Here is a 17,577-nt window from a genome sequence, read left to right on the forward strand (position 1 = left end):
TATACCAGTTATCCAGGAGTTTAAAAGGAACAGTGTATTTTTAACCATGTTTGTCCCCATCCGTGAGCTGCCTTCCGTCAGGTTTACCACTAGGCGTTAGACTTGAGGCTGAGCTGTGGGTAGACTCCACTCATACTCTTACAATTAGCATAAGCAGAATCTCGGCCAGTTTATTTACTGACTATACATTTTGTTCTGAATTTGTGAGATAGAAAAAAGTTGATGATGGTTTTGGTTGAGGTGTTAATGGATGGGTAGGAGTGGAAAGTACCTGATTTCTCCCCATGCGTTTAGCACACAAAAAGGCAGAAAGTGTGGTAGAAAGATTAAACTGTGAAATATTTGTTGGGGGGAAAAACGCACAGGACCAGTAGAATCATCTTAACAGTCTTATACTGGAACCATAGTGAGTGCAGAACAGCACATAAGCACCACACTCTAGCTACAACAGTTCACCTCTTTGTTACTTTTATTTTTTTGTTTTTATTTTTAGCACCTTTTCTAGTGGGAATCCGATGGTTCTGCTTGCATGCAGAACATTGGTCACCAGTGGAACCTCTGCTGAGGAACTGGAGACCAGACTACCACTGGTCAACTCTAACTTGTAAAACTTACAAAGTTTGCCAGATAGCCTTTGCCCACCCAGAGTACCAGCCTATACAATTGAGCTCAATACTTACATCAAGCCCACCTTTAACATTGGGGGAAAAGCGGCATCAGACACACTGAAGATGTTCTGTCTCTCCCATTCATGGATATTGGAGGCTGAGCTGATTCCAACTCTTGGTTTCCCCTTGGGCCCTGACTAGTTGTGTTGGTTCTCTAATCATCCATCTTACATTGTGCAGTACCACGTACTGTCTGGTAGTGTCTCGGCTAGGGATGTAACGGTATACCGTTACAGATACCGTGAACCACTTAATTGAACAATAATAACCGCCACATTGTTTATACTGGTATACCGTTTATAACGTTAAGTGTGCTTTTCAATCTGATTTGGAAAGGCTGCAGTAAGCAAGTGCTGCGCAGTCTTGGTCTTGCACTGTTGGATGTGCCATCTGCCAAGCAGTATCAGTTGGAGCAGTTTTTAATGCCATTCCATAAACCACACGTGCCAGACACAAAATCAGTATGTTAGCAGTAAGAAGAATAAATACAGTGCCAAGAAGGAAATGGGTTTACTTTGGGTTGGCGGCTTTGGGGTTTATATATTTATAATGGAGGTTTGCTAAACATATGACAATGGGGGATTTCCGTGGTTCTATCATTGAATTTACATATAAGTCACACTGCGAAATTCACTCATCTGTGGGTATTCCCTGCTGCCATACCAAAGGGTAAGATGTCGGTGATTACTGAACACCTTTTGGCCCTCAAGTAAACTAAAGGCTGTAACGTAAAGAGAGCGTGCGTGTGCGCACAAGCGTACACTACCATCAGCCTCCATTGATCTGTGGCATGCAGGTTATAAAGATGGCAACATGTTCATCTTCACCATTAGCCAGTGGGGGAGCTAAAAGCCTAAATGACCACTTAAGAAAAGCTATTCAGTTTGCTTTGCCAGCGCAGCAGGGCTACCCCGCCCCCTCCTCTCCACATGTGTGTTTGTGTTTGGTGGAAGCAAGGAGTGGCATTTCAGTGGAAAGTATGTTGAAAAACCCAATTCTGGCCCTGGGTGCCTGGTTTTGTTTGTGATGATAAATCTGACAATTTATGACCTTTTTAGAAAATATTTGTTAAGATTGGTTAACTCCACCTGCAATACCGCGCTAACCATGATATACCATCATTTGACAAGAAGGTTATCGTACCGTCATAAAACTAATACCGTGACATCCATAGTCTCAGCCTCCAATACTAAGACTCTTCCTTTTAAATGTTTACTTAGTGTTATTTTCTCAACCTTTGTTTGGACGCTTTCTTATTGCATGGTATGTTTGCTTATTCTATAGCTAACCACCCCATTGCCTCCTAAGAATTTCCTATGACTGCTCAGCCATGTTTACCACTACATCAGCCAGAGAAAGCTGGCGGGGAACCCCCTTACTTCAGGTCTATCTGCTGCCTCACTGAAACACAGAGAAGAGTGTAACTGACGTGACAGACTAGAGCTGTGGAAGGTTATGATGGGACTTCCTCGGATACGGATTTGGCACCGTAACTAGGGCACTAACTCGAACCATAATGTCTTCCTGCTCTCATAAACCATAAAAATGTAGGAAACAAAAAGGATGCGTTTTGAATCTGGCACCCTTGTTTGCTCTCTCCTGCTTGGTTCTACATGTCCATGTATATGGTTAATGGATAGAGAGCAGGAAGTGTATCTGCAGTCACTGATCTGCAGTCACTGGATGACTGGTGGAGAGGAGCGAATAGTTCTGCCTTTTCCCAGGGCAGTCTTTCAGATCCTTTTAACGGTCTCATTAATACATCACTTATAAATCAGGATCATGCCCACTTCTTCACTCAGTTTTGTACCTTCCAAGCACATCACACCTTCTGCTCCACTTTCTTCTCCTGAATGTTTGCACTTAGTTTCTTGTAATTATATCAACTGAATTTGTCTAATAGAACATTCCCCCTCATGTTGGAAAATGCCACTCCTCTACTCCTTCACTAATGCTGCACTTGTCCGGCCTCCTTTTCAGAGATACACAAAGCCTATTTTCAGTGAGGACTCTTACCTGGAGCTATACAGGAAGCAGAAGAGGCATCTAAATACCCAGCAGCTCACTGCCTTCCGTCTCATCTATGCCTGGAGAGACAGGACTGCACGTCAGGAAGATGAGAGTACAGGGTAAGTTCATGCCATGGGGTTCAGTGAAAGTGGCGTAACTTTACAGCAGTTGTGAAAAAGCTCTGGAGCCAAGTTTATAAGACCCAAATCTGAGTGAAAGGCTTTACTGAGCTACGTTTACTTTAGAGCACATTCAGAGAGCTTCCAGCTGTTGTCAATGGAACTAGCTTCTGTTGAACTGCAATGACTATCTAGCTATTCCTGAGGGATTAGTCCTGTGATTATTCAGTTCAGTGGCTGTGAATAGTCTGCTTCTCGTGCCAGTGTTCTCGCCTTACCCTTTGTCAGGCATTGTTAGGAGAGTTTTCCTTGGAGATAGGACTTTAGTAAGCTATCTCTGGTTTGTAGATCCCAATTCTTAGTATCAGTCTGTACTACTCAAGGACCTTCGGTAGAGTGCAGAGCAGTCAGGCTTATCTTAAGAGGAAGATTTGAGCTGTAGATGGGTACACTGAACCTAGCTAGTAATGCACCTCAAAGAAATACTTGCACATACATTTATATTAAAATACATATATATTTACAGAAGAATCACTTAAATAATTAGCACAATAAACCAACACACACAGGTATACTTTACATTATTTTCAAAAGGCCACTTCTTGGTGGTTCGTTGCAGAACGTGCAGAATTGTTTCAGCAGTTTGACAGGTCTAACGTACTCTCGGTAATAACGTGCACCCACAAAGTAATACAGTAATTGCATTGTCATACACACATAAAATGGTGATTATTGGAAGTCCCAAACGCAACCCTAGGTAAAAGGCAGTTCGGATAGACTTAGTCTGAAAGCAGCACAAGTCAAAAGTTCCTGTGGATACTTTCTAGTCTCTAGGAAAGAAGATGCAACGAGGCTTAAACAACGTTGGAGATCCTGTTTAAGGACTTGCTAAAGGGACACAAGCAGTGGCTTGAGTCTGAGGGAAGAGGGTGTTGCCCTGGACACCTCTACGTGCACTTAAACTCTGTGGAGTGACTTTCTGGAATAAGGTAAGCAATACATTTTTCCCCACAGTACCTTAGGTTAGAAGAAAACATTTGTGGTGGATGCTCCTTGATGTTGCAGCGCTGGACCCGGCCTCTGGATTCCTTGGTCTGATGACAAAAGGCAGGAAATGGACAGGATCTCTCAGCAGCAGTCTCGAGGGAGGGCCTCTGGCACGGCTTTCATCAACTTATCTGGTCAGTCTGCGGTTTTGGTGCAGTTTCTGTAGCATCAACAAAGGATGCGATTCGCCTGGTCAATCGTCTTCGGTTCCTGCAGTCCCACACTCTGATGAGGGGGGTCTGGTCGAGTTGAATTGGATCTCTGGAGTGTCCTTGAGGGCTCAGTAAAGACTTGGACAGATTCAGCCTTTCCACGACCATGCACTCGAAATGGGCAGCAGGTCTCCTGATATTGGGTCTTTGCAGCTCTGGAAACTCACAGAACCTTGGGCGATGGCTCAAATCAAAGTTCTTCTTGGGAAGGAGTCATCCTCTTCGGAATGCCTCTGTCGGACAGAAAACTTGGTCAGGACAGCGGTGGTCGCTTCACGGTGTTGCAAAGGGTCTGCCGGTGTCACTGGTCTTCTTCATTGGTTACTTCAGCTTCCAGCGGTCGACTTGCTTATCACTCCCGGAGCCTCACATTTTATACAGTTCTCACACTCGCTCCTCTGCAATCTTCCTCAGCAGTTTACAAAAAGGGCAATTTGGATGTCCAATCAGCACAGCCAGACCCCTAGAGGGAGCTGGTCCCATTCAGGCACTCTGGCAGACAAAGGACAGGGGGATGTAAAACTCCTCCCCCACTTCCTGCCTACCCCGACACTCTGGCAGGGACACCCAAGTGTTCCTGCCAAAGGCAAAAAACACACACAGGCCTCCCCCTTCCAGAATGGTAGAAGAAAGGCTAACAAAGAACAACCACTCTAGTAATGGCGAAAAAAGGGAGGCCTCAAGTTGGTACTTGGGTGCCTCTATTGTGCAATACCACGGCTGTGGACATAGCCTCCGGTAGAAAAATAACACAATAGTAGGTAGGACACGTCCACTGTCAGCAGCCATAACTAGGAGATTGTGACTATAAAGTCACACGAGCGGAGAGAAGGGGGATACAAATCTCTGACTGTTTTAGCAGATATACCACAGATATACTAAGCATCTCTCTATGAGGAACTGTAGTTACTACAGGATAAAAAAAGGAATCTCATTGGAGGGCCCTAAGGGTCCCCAGCAGCACTGCCCATAAGGAGCTGTGTACTGCAACAGTAAAATACACATGCTGCTAAGAGTTCTGGAGTAATATAGACTCTAGGACCAGTAAAAATACAAAGAATGGAGTTCCAAAAGACAGAGCCCATAAGAATGAATGAGTGGAAAAAGGCTTCACTCATTCAGGATTTCAGAAAAGGGTCCAGAAGTCCATCAAAAAGTGCTCGGGGGTGTAGGGTGGCCCTTGCTAGGAGAAGGGAAGAAGCATCAAAATGATAAATCTTGCCAAAGAGGCATAGCCTAGCTTGGCTGTTGAGGGAGGAGTAGGTGTGTTAAAGAGGTTTGTTTTACATGGTAAATGTTATGAAAAAGTGAATAACCTTACTTGGAAGGTTCTGGAGGCTCTTTCAGTAATTCATAATGTGCATTTGAAAATGTGTTTTGTTCCGATGGCTGAAATGTATGCGAGTACGTCTCATGCTGCTTTTGCATTCCCTTAAAGTGGGCATGCTTTGCAACTCATACCCTGCCGCCCCTCAATAGTAGCTATTCGATTGGTGGTTGACAGATTTGTACTTCTCATTTAGTGTGTCCTCTTCAAACCTTTTATTTTCATGCTGCAGGTATGTCCTCCCCAACCACATGATGCTGAAGATCTCGGAAGAGCTACCCAAGTGAGTAAAGCATGGTCACCCTGACATGCACGCCAGTGTTTGGTAGTGTTCTAGCACTGGAGAAAATGTTTTTGACATGCAAGGTAGCATAGTAGATGGTATTTTCAAAACGTCTTTGCAGAGCCTGGAGTGCTTTAAGGGGTTTAGTAACTTGGTACCCAGTAGAGGTGGCTAATGGTGAAATGTCTTCACAGTTCTAAACCCTTCTTGCTCGCAACCCAGCATGTGGTCAGACTAATAGTGGTCTTCAAACTGTGGTGCTCCACCCCCCCTCCCCATGTGGGCCTGAAGGATGCGTGGGGGATGGAAGGGGCTTGAAGCTCTTTAAACTGGGATTACAATGACTGTTTTTAATAGGAAATAATAGCTTTTAATAGAACATATAAGCATTTATGGCTAGGGGTGGTGGGTGGGTCAGAGGGTGGAAACGGAAAAGGAGGTGGGGGGGGTTAAGCATAACATGTTTGGAGACCACTAGCCTAAGCTATTGTGGTGTTACAAAAGTATCTTCATTGCTTCATGATGTAAAGCCATTGCCACTCGTTCATTGAAATGCTCTGTTACTTTTTAATCTCGTATTAACAAGTGATTAGCATTTCATGCTAAAGGTCTTCTATAGCCATGCAAGTATAGTGTAATCTAAGAACCATGCTCAATATGACTTCTTAGCTTGCCTTTGTTTCAGGTAATGTTTGATGATGCATAATTGCTGATTTGCTAATGTTTTTTTATTTTTTATGGTTCAATGTTTAGGGTGCAATCTAAGCAGTTGACACTAGTTGTGCAAGGTTTCTTAATGCTAATGACAAGATTTTCATTGTTTAGGCCATCTCATTGTTGTGTTAAGATGGTGTTAACACAGGATTCCTATTTTTGTGGATTCTAAGGCCATTTTTAGGACCCCAGAACTCTTTGCTTTTTCCCCTTTTTGTTTTTTTAGATCAACTTGTTTTTGGTGGCGACTTATCGTGAAGTCCCCCTGCCACCCTGACCCCTTTTTTTAACCTTATTTAAGATGTATGCTATTGACCGCTGTTGAAATAGATTTCCAAAATCAACCCTGGAGATGGATTTTGGAGGCCAATCTATTATGGGGGAACAGGAAAGATGCTGAAGTCCAGCCAAACCCAATCAAGGTAGGCATCAGAGCAGCAAGTCTTGGACTCGGGAGAGGTATGCAAGTAGTCTAGGACTACGATAAGACACACAGATCACCACAATAATTCCAGTTGGACCAAGAAGTAAAAATATACAATGATTTAGTAGGCCTTTAAAATAAAAGGCCAATCAAACCTAGAGTTAAATATTGTCACACAACTACTATAAAATACATGTATACATTGACCTTTGGGGGTTGTGAAGAGAACCCCAACACTTTACCTTAAAGACAGATTAGCAGAATTATCAGCAATATCTATGTGGTAAAGCCAGTGGAAAGAAGGAAAATAAATTGGTTGGTGAAAGAGTTGGACAGCCATTGCAGTCTGTGCAGGGTGTGTAGCGTGTCGTGCACCGATGGACCTCCCAAAGCCGACTGACTTTCTTGCTACCTTTTGTGCCATGCGACAGGTTTCTGCAACATAAGTAAGGTGAGAGTGCTTGCAACGCCTCGTGAAAACACCAGCTCTCTTTTCGTAAGACGTCGCATTGGATTTATTTCTTGTAGTATGTGGCATGCTGACTTTTCTCATCGCACGTAACTTGCAATCTTAACACAACAAACCAAAGAACGTAAATAGCTGAATATACATAAACACGAACATTCCCCTAACGCCTCCGTAAGGAAGACCAAAGATGGAGGAAACGTTGAAAGGAACACTGCTTAAACTAAGCAAATCATTACAAAACTTGTGGCTGTATTTAAAACCTACAGTGCAAGTGCAAGATTGCAGTCTAGACGCCTACCCGTATAACCTCTCTGTGTGTGCGTGCGTATCAAACTGTTAGAGAGGTGCCTGTGGGCAATTTTCATTATGAAATGTACCTTTGAGCCACTAATTTGCCATGAGCGGGAGACAAAAGGCAATGAAGTAGGGCCTTGGGAGTTCGTCTACCTAACCAAGTACAAATTAAGCACCAAATTTGGATGTGCACTGGAGAAAGTGATTTGGAAAAATGGTTGTCCTAATTTTGGTGTTTGCGGCGACTGCAGGCCAATAGCCTTTGAGCCGCTTGGACACTCTTGCTACCCAATGGAGTGACTCTTTACTTGCTTCCGCCTACTTTGGAGTTCCGGTGACTGTGGGCGAAAAGCCTTGGAGCTGTGTGGGCATTTTAGTTTTTACAGCTGTATTTACATAGCTATTTTGTACATAAGTCTCTGAACTTTTCAGAAAATCTTTTCCCAGCACACCAACTACCTATTAACTAGTGATTGTGTTTAAGAGAGAACCCTTCCGCATGTTACTTTGTTCTTATTGACCTTTATGGGTCTTACTTAAGTGATTTATTTTCTTTTTTTGATTGCGTTTTGAGTGTTTTACCCAGATCTTCCCATTCAGATATTTTTCAAATTGGAATTTTACTTTGATTGTGATTGCTTCAGTGTATTTTAACAACTTTACTCACGTTGGGACGTAGGATTCAAAAGTTATTAGTGTTTGACAGGGTGTCACCCCTGTGTTTTGGTACGATTTAAAACAGGAACACCCCTTAGCTGGCCATACTTGGCCATATGGCATCCGCCCTCAGAAGTAAATTTACTGTAATGGAGCCTGCAGCGGGCAAGATCGTAAAGACCAATGGCCAAAACGTACCAGTCTTGGGTGACACAGATGTCCAAACAGTGGTGGCTCAAGTTCACGGCCAAGACCATGACCCCTAAAACACTGCCCTCTACACAACAGGCCCCAAAGGAAGCCTTCCTTGATTCCATGAGGAAGGCTTGTCTTCGTCGCTCTGGTATTGGGAACAATTCCTGAAACTCATCAAATGTCTCCACTCCGATCTCCTCGGGTTTAGCTCTGAGCCCTTACCCAGCCCAACACTGGTTACCGGAGATGGGGAGGGAGCTGCCATAGGGCCAATTGTGCTGAGCTTGGCAGATTGGATAAATCGGCCGTGAATGCCCAAGGTCGTGAAAGACCAATTGGCCCAGGAGGTCAAAGTCCTAAGCCCGAGCGCTCAAAGGGCATCGTCTGGGTGATTTACCTTGCTGTTGTGCTGTGGCTGCTTGCTGTGGCTGGGCCTATAACCTTGCAGGTGGCAGACACGAAATTCGACCCAAAACAAAGAAGTCTTAGAGGAGCTGCACGACAGTATAAAGCCAGCCCCTGCTCATTTGGATCTATCAGCAACAGGATTGAGAACCCGCCTCCAGGTAAGGCAAAGATTCGCCTCTCTACCAGAGGTAAATGGGAGTCTTGAGCACACATTGAAAATGACAATGCTCAAACAGTCCTGTCTACCCTTTTGCACTAAGAAGCGCAAGAGCCTATCTGTGGGGGCAAACACGGATATGGATAAGAACTAATTGTTAGATATGGAAAATTAAGATACCTTACGACTGGCACCAAAGTCCCCTGAGCTACCCATGGCTTGTACAGTCCCCACTACAGGAGGGACTGTGAGTCAACCACCCATGGCCCTCGCAGCATTGAAATTGCCTGATGGTATCGACCAGGGGAATGTGGCCTATCAAACTGTCTGCGAACCAGATGAAATCAGCCAAAGTGTCTGTCCTGCTCCCCTAAAAGAGCACGATAAAAGCTCAGATTAATTTAATTCGCTCTTTGGTGAATCACTTGAGAAAGTTGTAGTCAATCCTGAGAATCTGAGACCTGAAATGGAGATTGAGAAGATTAAATCAAAAAGCAAATCTGGTGCGAGGAACGATTTGCAGTCCTACTCCACCCTCTATCTTCCCTAGTGAAGGTAATTACCCCTCGAACAACCCGGCCTGCGAATTAGCCGGAAGTCCAAATCTGATTATAGCTGACATGCGCAAGGGCATGACTGACTACCATGACTGTCCAGTAGAGGCGAGGGTTGAGAGCAGACCAAGGGAGACTTTAAAGACCTCAACAACACCCACAAAGGATCCCAGTCATGCGATGATACCCCCTACTCGAACCACAAGTGGATCATCAATTTCAGAGACTGCATGGGAACGTGGAGGCCAGTGGGACGTAATTGAGTTGGGTCAATGGGAAAATGCCCTGCAGGACTCTATCGATATGGGAGAAAAATCACAACACTTAGGTTCCATGGAGGAAACTCCAGCAATATTCGATATCTTCCAGCCATATAGGGAAGATTATCGAAATCAAGGATCCAAGGACAAAGGCAATCAAAAAAATACTCCGTTTGAGGAAACTGACATGACTTCAAAACACTTGGTGGAACAAGGTAGCCCATCCTTGAGTTTACTCAAGTCAATGACTGAGATGCACCCCTCTGATGGCATGTACCCCACTGAGGCTCAGAGATATTCGGAGAGGGCTACTTCATCAGGAATCCCAGGAACTAATGCTAACATATTGCTGCCGCCAGTTAGCCTCAGTAACTCAAGTCTAGCAAATAAAATCATGCAAGACATAACGCTATTGACGGGCAAAATTGAAAGGGAGAAAAGGAAGAGCTTCTCCCTAATAAATGAGAGGATGGCAGCATTGGACAAGGAACAAGCCAAAGGGAGATCTTTTGAGGTTGAAGACTTTCAACAAAGTATCAGGGGGATCATACTTTAATGAAGATGTCTCAAACATCAGCATTTGAGAAGGGAAATCTATGTCTCAGAGATTGATTGATTATTGGAAGATGCAAACCAGCGCCCAGATGCCTTATCAAAAGATCAAATCACACAAATAATCAATGAAGACTGTAAACTTGGAAGAGAAAAGGATACTGAACATATTCAACAAGTGGTTATGACTTCGTTAAATATCACACTGGCACCTTTCTTAATGCTCTATGAGGTGATAAGACTCTGTTCAAGAGGTGACTACTACTAATATGCAAATAAGAGGCAAATATTCAAATGGCCTTGTCTTTGCAGAATTTGAACATACGAATGAACAAAGAAGCTGAACAAACCCAGCTCTGGCAAAATCGCCTCAGTGAATTAGCAAGAAGGGATGCTAATGAAAAGTCATTATTGATGGAGGCTGTCCTCGAGGACTGCAAATGGATGAGAAGCCTGTACAAACAGAATAAAGAGGAGGTTCATCTGGGAGAACATCCCTATGGAGGAAAAGGCCCTATGAAATAGAAACAAGGAAATGGTACCCATCTCTAACAAAAAGAGTTAACACTTGAGTAGGTGATCCTCATTCCCCCGGGAATAAGGGGGAGAAAAAACGGGACTTAACCCAACCAGAGAAACCCAACTTTGCTATTTTTTCAGGAGGAACTCCCAAGGACCGGGCCCACCAGAAGGGAAAAGAGGTTGTTAAAAAAAAAAAAAAAAAAAAAAAAAATGGAGTCCTAAAACGGAAGGTAAATGGCTCAAGAGCATTCTTTTTTTTTTTTTAACTTCTTTTTATTGACTTGACAGCACGACAAAGAAACAGAGGGGGCCATGTGGCACCAGTGCCGAAAGCACGCAATGAAACATTTTTTAGGCAATACAATTTGTATCCAAAAAATGACCTTTTAGGAGGACAGAGAATACAGGTATAAGATAACATCCACTATGGGGGACCGCCTGGGGAGGCAGTGGCGGAAGTTGATGGCGAGGCCAGGGTAGCAATATAGTCCCGAAATTTCGGCCATACATCCCTCGGCCTGGAGCGGGAGCACTGCATCGCACTCCAGGTCTGCTCGGTGTCATGAGCCCATGTGACCGAACCCAGCCATTGTGTATAGGTAGGGGCTCTAGGGCAGAGCCAACATAATAATATACAGCGAACTGCCAGCAGCATACAGAGACCTGCCAATTTCCTAGAGTCACGAGACAGCTGAGGGAAATCATGGAAAAAACAATGCAGTGGGGTAGGGGTTATCGGGTGTTCCAGAATGTCAGAGAATGCAGAGCAAATATCTAGCCAAAATGTGGCTAACCGGGGACAGAGCCACAGCATGTGCATGTAAGACGCTTGGTCTGCGCCACACCTGGGACAGGAGGGGGAGTTAGTATCAGAAATCCGATGTAGTCTCATAGGTGTATGATACCTGTGCAGGATTTTGAATTGGATGAGTTTGAATTTAGTGTTGTAGGAAAACTCGTGGGTGCGGGCGCATACGAGCCCACCTCTCATCAGTGATCTCCGAGCCGAGATCCCTCTCCCATTTGCGACGAAGCTCGGTGAAGTGGGGGGCCGCTCTGGCCTGAAGTAGGGTGTAGAGCCTGGACACTTTGCCTTTGAAGGAAAGGTAGGAGCAGAGCTCCTCTACTATCGGTTCATCGGGAGGCAAGGCGGGGAACTCTGAGTATCTGGCTTTAAGGTGTCCACGGAGTGACGAGTACTGTAGCCACACCGAGGGTCGGCGCCTGAGTGAGGGGGGAAGGTCAGACCATTCTATGAAGTTCCCCTGCTCGAAGGCATCGCGCAGAGTCAGGAAGCCTGCAGTAGCCCAGCGGTTGACCACTGAGAGTGGAACGTGCGGGACACCGGACAGGAAGTTCCAGAGTGGGAGGTCCCCGTGGAATGGGCAGGGAGTGTCAACCATGGTCCAGAGTTTGGAAAGGGCCAGGGATGTGCTGGTCACTGGATTCGCAGAGTTCGGGTCAGGAAGGATCGGTCGGAGGATCAGGGAACCTATCACCCGGTCACAGACAGACAGCCTCTCAAGGCGAACATGTGGGGGGGGGGGGGTCGACAGTGTTGAACCAAAATGCTGCAAACTGCGACTGGGCCACCACCCAGTATCTGACAAAATCAGGAGCGCCGAAACCACCTAACGCCTTAGGGGCGGATAGCGTGGAGTATTTGAGGCGTACAGCTCCGGAGTGCCACAGGAAGGTGTTACATATGCTGCGAAGCATTCGAAAGAAGTTATCCCCTGGCCAAAGAGGTAGGTTAGTAAATCGGTACAGTAATTGGGGCAATACAATCATTTTGAGTATACCAATCCTGCCCGCAAGCGAGAGAGGAAGTTTAGTCCAGCTGGTGGCCTTAGCCTGAAGGGTAGTTAGATAGGTGTGGAAGTTGTCATCGCGCAGCTGGGGTGTGTGCCGGGAGACCACCACCCCTAGGTAGGTGAAACTATTGGGACACCAGTTGAACCCATGCAACTCGGGGGGAGCCCGTGTGGAGTCTGTGAGCGGAAACAATACAGATTTAGAACAGTCAATCCTCAGACCGGATATGTCACCGAAACGGGCCACATCCCTCAGTATGGGCAGAAGGTTGGTTACAGGGGATCGGACATACAGGAGGGTGTCGTCTGCGTAGAGGGAGATTATGTCGGTCTGGCCAGACGTGCGCAACCCTCTGTGTGAGTGCAACTGTCTAATCATGTCAGCAAAGGGCTCCATGGCAATTGCAAAGATAAGCGGGGAGAAGGGGCATCCCTGGCGTGTTCCTCTAAAAATCTGGAGGGGGGAGGAGCACCTATCTTCTGTGCAGACTTTGGCGGACGGGGTGGTGTAAAGGAGCTTGCTCAAGAGCATTCTTGAGGAATCTAAGAACACCACCTTCAAGGGAAAACCTACAGTGCGCAAAGAAGCCTAGAAGAGAACTGGCAATTGGAGTGTGGGACTGTTTGGAGGCTGATGGGGAGAATTAAATCAATAATATTGCTCCACCAGCTGATGACAAATGGGAAGAGCTGGAGCAACCAGCGGACTTGAATGACCTGATTGAACTTATGGACAAAAATAGTGATGGGGAAGATTGGGAAAACATCAGTCTATCGGAATGGAAAACCATTGACAACTGGGATACCGCCGATCCGGGTCTAAAACCTATAGACTGTAAGAAATCTAAAAAAGCATCTCCTCAAGATCGCTAGGGAGTCGGGGAGAAGATCTGATTCCTTGGAAACCGATCCCGAGAATGATGCTGAAGAAGAGCCCACTCACTTTAAAACTTTGGAACAAAAAAGGAAAGAGTTGGTTAACAAAGAAAGGAATGCACAACTCCAACTGGAAAACGCTTGGCAAAAACAAAAAAATAACAGAGAAAAGGAACATACTGAAGCCAAGAAAAGGCAAAAGTCGCCCGCACCAATTCCGAGGAAAACTATTCCATCTAAAGGATGTTATCTGAAACTAGAAACTGCATCCAATGGCCCTAGAAGGGCGTTGCTAAACAGGAGATATGTAATGTCTCTTTGCAATCAAACCTCAGCCCTACGCATGATATCATCGGATATAAAAGTAGTGGAATTCCCAAGGGAAAGAGAGGATGGATCAAGTAAAATTACATCTTACTTCAAACGAGATTAAGCAGAAATTCAAGGCAGCCAATGATATCCTAAAAAAAAAAGGTTTTCGATTAGAGGAATTGGACGTCGAAATCGAGCAAAACAATAATGAAGGATGGAAGAAAAGCGAAGGATGAGAACTCAACATGCGATAAGGAAAAAGTTACTGAAAAAAGTGCATAAAAAACAGATCAGTCAATGAGGATGTGAGAAAAAAGGATCAAAAAAAATGAGAGGGGGGAATCACAAAACTTACCCCTCTATTATAAAAAAAAGTGGTGATAAATTGAAAAACCTGAGGTTTACGGTGGACAATTCAGAGAACCCAAGGAAGTGGAAAGCTAACTCGAACAAAGCAGGAAACAAAACAAACGACTGGTCATGGATGGCAAGTAACTGTTACTCTAAGAAGAAAAAATAGAATGAGGAGGGCCAGTCTAGACCCGTCTACTGTGCCTCATGGAACACCAGAGGCTTTCAACATCTGTTTTCGAAGGACAGCTGTTTTTTGGCCAAATACAGTCTTATCTCCATTCAGGAATCTTGGTTGCGCGAACCCCCAGTGTGCGAGGGCTATGAAGTCTACCTTAACCTGGCCAAAAAGGGCCCGAAAGGTAGACCATTTGCAGGACTTATGGTACTAAAGAAATTGGATAGCCCACTGCAAGTGCTCGAACATGAGATCCCTAACCCCTATGTGCAAATATTGAAAATAGCTATTAAAGCAGAGAAAAGGGAGGAGACGAAAAAAATGGTACTGATAAACACCTATTAGAGTGAAAATATGCCGAGTCAGGGGACCTATCTAAAATCCATCATGAATGCCATCGATCAATCCATGACTGAGGAAAAAGACCAGCTGATATTATTGAATGGGGACCTAAATATCAAGCTTCTATACAAAGATGGTAAAATCAAAGAAATAGAAAATCTACTAGGAAAAGAAAGGCAATGGATGAAGGAAATGTGTATCTGTGATATGAGGATGCTAAACAGGCAGACAAGAGGTGATTTAATGGGTGCCAACACATGGCACAGTGGAAAATGGGGAGCATGCCTAGACTACTGTTTTGTAGGAGGCAATACGCTTGCTTGGATAAAATCATTCATAATAACCAAACAAGCAAATGGTGATCACTGTCTGCTGGAAACTGAACTTGCTTGGGACATAAGATCAACCACAAGGAGTAAAAAAATGATGGAAACAGAGGTGTCGTGGGGAAGAAATCCACAGACTAAAAAAAACAGGCTATAACAAAATTGGTACAGGATTACAAGGAAGCCAGAGAAAGGCAAAGAGGTGGTTGAGTATAAAAAGGGCAACAGCATTGAGAAATGTGAGCTCCTGAGTAAGTGCCGGCAAACTTATAAAAACTGGCTGCTCTCAACTTGTTATCTAAGAAAACAGAGATGCAGAAAAAATGGTAGCGGCAATATCAACAAATAATTCAAGAAGTACTTGGGATCTAATCAACAGAGACCTGAACCAATCGGCAATAGGTGTAAACCAAGTCTCGGAGGAAAACTGGTTTCAGCACTACACCGCGCTGTTTAAAGGCGAAAACCAAGAAGATGGCAACAGATCAAAGGACGGAGGACACCGCATGGGCCCTGGAATTCTATAGAGAAGATATACTAATGCTTATCAAAAAACTTAGCACTTCCAGGGCAGCTTGCCCGGATGGCATTTCTAATAAAATGCTGAAAGAAAACTGCGAAGGCTGGTCCGACTTGATATATGCACTCTTCCAAAAAATAATAAAAGCCAAACAAATTCCAACCACGTGGACGGAGGCCTACATCGTGCCAATCTATAAAAAGGGGGATCGTGGGAACCCAAGAAACTACAGGCCGATCGCGCTACGAGATTCCATTGGCAAGCTTTTCGCGTCTATCCTGCTAAGGGACCTAAAAAAATGGGCCTCTCAAATTTAAAATCCTGGACGAGAGGTAAACGGCCTTTGTAAGTGGCGTTGGTACCTCCCTTAATCTGTTTTTGATCAACATTCTAAAGGCAAAGTCCTTGAAAGGGAAAACGACCTACTTGGCCTTTATTGACCTCGAACAGGCGTTCGATGGGATAACCACAGATCGCCTGTGGTCAAAACTGAGGAATTGGGGGTGCCTGACAGACCTGCTGGAAGCTATCCAAGCCCTGTATACTGACACTTCAATACAGGTTCAAATTACTGCAAATGGAGGGCTATCTAGGAAGATCAAAACTGCCTGGGGAATCAAACGGGGATGTGCATTAGCCCCCTTTCTGTGTCCTATATATGGCTGACATGAAGATATCTCAAGATCAGATCTGTGCTTTCCCTCCGAAGGTAAATGGAACTGAGGCACCGTGGATGCTATATGCGGATGACACTATTTGCAGACCAGACGCCAATAGGACTGCAGCGAAGGATCGAGGCCTTTAATAATTATTTGAAAGACGACATGAAAATAAATATTAAAAAAATCCATGATCTTAACCATGAGATCATGCCGTGGAAGGAAAACAGCTGGGAAAATACAGACGTGTTCGTTGGAAAAGGAAAAATTGGAGGAAGTGGATACCACTATATACCTTGGGATAAGGATAAATAAAAATTGTAATGAACAGGAACATTATACACTGATTCGAGGAAAAACTAACAGCTCTGACCAACCAAGGAATACTTTTACATCGCAGGTATGGAAAATTCTCGCTTATGCTGATAACAACTTTCTACAAGTAAAAGGTGGTGGCCGTAATTACGTATGGAGCGGAAACACTGCTAGCCCTAAGATGGGAAGTCTGGAACCTATGCGAGTCCTATTTCTGACGAAAGATCTTACGCCTCCCGTATTTGCTGCCGCTAGAACTCATAAGATCAGAACTAAGACTCCAATCCATGGCTTCAATTGCGTTATGGAAATCTTTATCCCGCTACAGAAAGTGTATTCTCGACGATCCATCCCAGCCATTCAGAATTCTAGCATGGACCGGGTAACCAAATGAAGACACGATCCTACAGGATTGGAAAAGGAGATGTCAAGTAACCTTGGAACAGTTGGATGTCTCGGAAGACACTTTGAAGTGTAACCCAGATAAGGCTAAAAGAACCATCTGGGAAAAGGACTAAAGGACTGGGAGGAAACACTGGAGAATAAATTGTCACGAAACCTGTGCCATAATATCATCTGGGAACCTAAAGTCCTAAACATGCTCCCACCGTACCTGCTGAAATTTCCATCAAAACATTATAGAGACTTGCTGATGCGCTGCAGACTTAACATATGGCACTCCCGAGAGGTAAAATGGAGAAGGCTCATTGAAAAATCGACAGCATGCTGCAGGTTCTGTAGAAATAAGGACCAGCTAGAATCTGTCAGACATGTGATGCTATCCTGCTCGAACCTGGCATCGAAACGTCAGGTACACATGGGAAGTTACACGAGTAATATCTCTGAGGAGACTGAAGATGAATATTGGGAGCGGTTTATGACAGCCGATAAAGTTGGCCGAACACTAGATGCATTAAAATGTGTTGAATCCCTAAATTTGGACCAGGAGGAAGATGGTCCTGAATTGTGAGCCATTTAAAACAGGTTGGATAGACTGAGTGACCTGGCTTGG

At 44.6% G+C, this 17,577-nt stretch overlaps 1 protein-coding gene across 2 annotated transcripts in view; it reads left to right on the plus strand.

Moving 5' to 3' along the window:
* Positions 1-17,577, plus strand: part of EXOSC10 (exosome component 10) — a 1,010,963-nt gene that overhangs the window by 581,473 nt on the left and 411,913 nt on the right. For both annotated transcript variants that reach the window (XM_069609938.1, XM_069609939.1), the window contains 2 exons: positions 2,649-2,797; positions 5,616-5,666. In XM_069609938.1, the coding sequence (XP_069466039.1) occupies positions 2,649-2,797; positions 5,616-5,666 (200 nt within the window). The remainder of the gene's footprint in view (positions 1-2,648; positions 2,798-5,615; positions 5,667-17,577) is intronic.

This window comes from Ambystoma mexicanum, chromosome 8, assembly GCF_040938575.1.
Source record: "Ambystoma mexicanum isolate Mex_15411 chromosome 8, UKY_AmexF1_1, whole genome shotgun sequence".
NCBI lineage: Eukaryota > Metazoa > Chordata > Amphibia > Caudata > Ambystomatidae > Ambystoma > Ambystoma mexicanum.